General features: G+C 42.2%; 1 protein-coding gene across 1 annotated transcript; it reads right to left on the bottom strand.

The window, feature by feature from the left end:
* Positions 1–5: 5 nt before the first annotated feature.
* Positions 6–632, bottom strand: LOC109131759 (transformation/transcription domain-associated protein-like; the record flags this gene model as incomplete). The annotated part of the gene is made up of 1 exon (XM_019242936.1): positions 6–632. A coding segment is annotated over one exon (627 nt), but the record flags the coding sequence as incomplete, so codon positions are not given.
* Positions 633–635: the final 3 nt, after the last annotated feature.

The following is a 635-nucleotide window of genomic DNA, read 5'->3' on the forward strand; positions in this document are numbered from 1 at the left end:
ATCCTGGCAAGCTTATTGACATTCCATGCTTTGTCACGAAAACCAAGGTGATGAAGTGGAGAATTTGAAGTAGCAAAGTCCTTAAATGCATCAATAACAACATTATACATTTCATTCCTCCACTGTAGCATATCGTACCAGACTGTCATATTATCCCATTCATTTGGAGTCCTCAGCCTCCAAGTCTCAAGAATATCCTTCAGATCTGCATAACGATTTCCAAGTCCACCAACTGCAACATTTCCTGTGCCTTTACTCCCATTTGCGATGTCAACATGAATTCTAGCAGACTCCTGAACCTCAACTAGTTGTTGGAATTGCTGCAATAGAGGCACTCTAGCATGAACAGACATTTCAGGCAACTGCCACCACTGTTCCAAGGCAAGATCAACGCCTTTCCCCACTGTGTTTTCGGCATCTCCAACACCATTTGAATTTCTGTCATGAAGGGCAAAATAAGATTGAACCAAACGAAGCTTTGGAGTCTCTTCCACTTGTGCCTTTGGTATAACGTGATCCTTCAAATATGCCCAATCGGGTAATTTCCAAAGACTATCAAGCAGTATTTCATAATTCTCAATGCTTTTTCCAAAATCTACCAGGGCATCCCATTGACTAAGCTGACTGGCGCAGTG

This window comes from Camelina sativa, unplaced genomic scaffold, assembly GCF_000633955.1.
Source record: "Camelina sativa cultivar DH55 unplaced genomic scaffold, Cs unpScaffold04553, whole genome shotgun sequence".
Classification (NCBI taxonomy): Eukaryota; Viridiplantae; Streptophyta; class Magnoliopsida; order Brassicales; family Brassicaceae; genus Camelina; species Camelina sativa.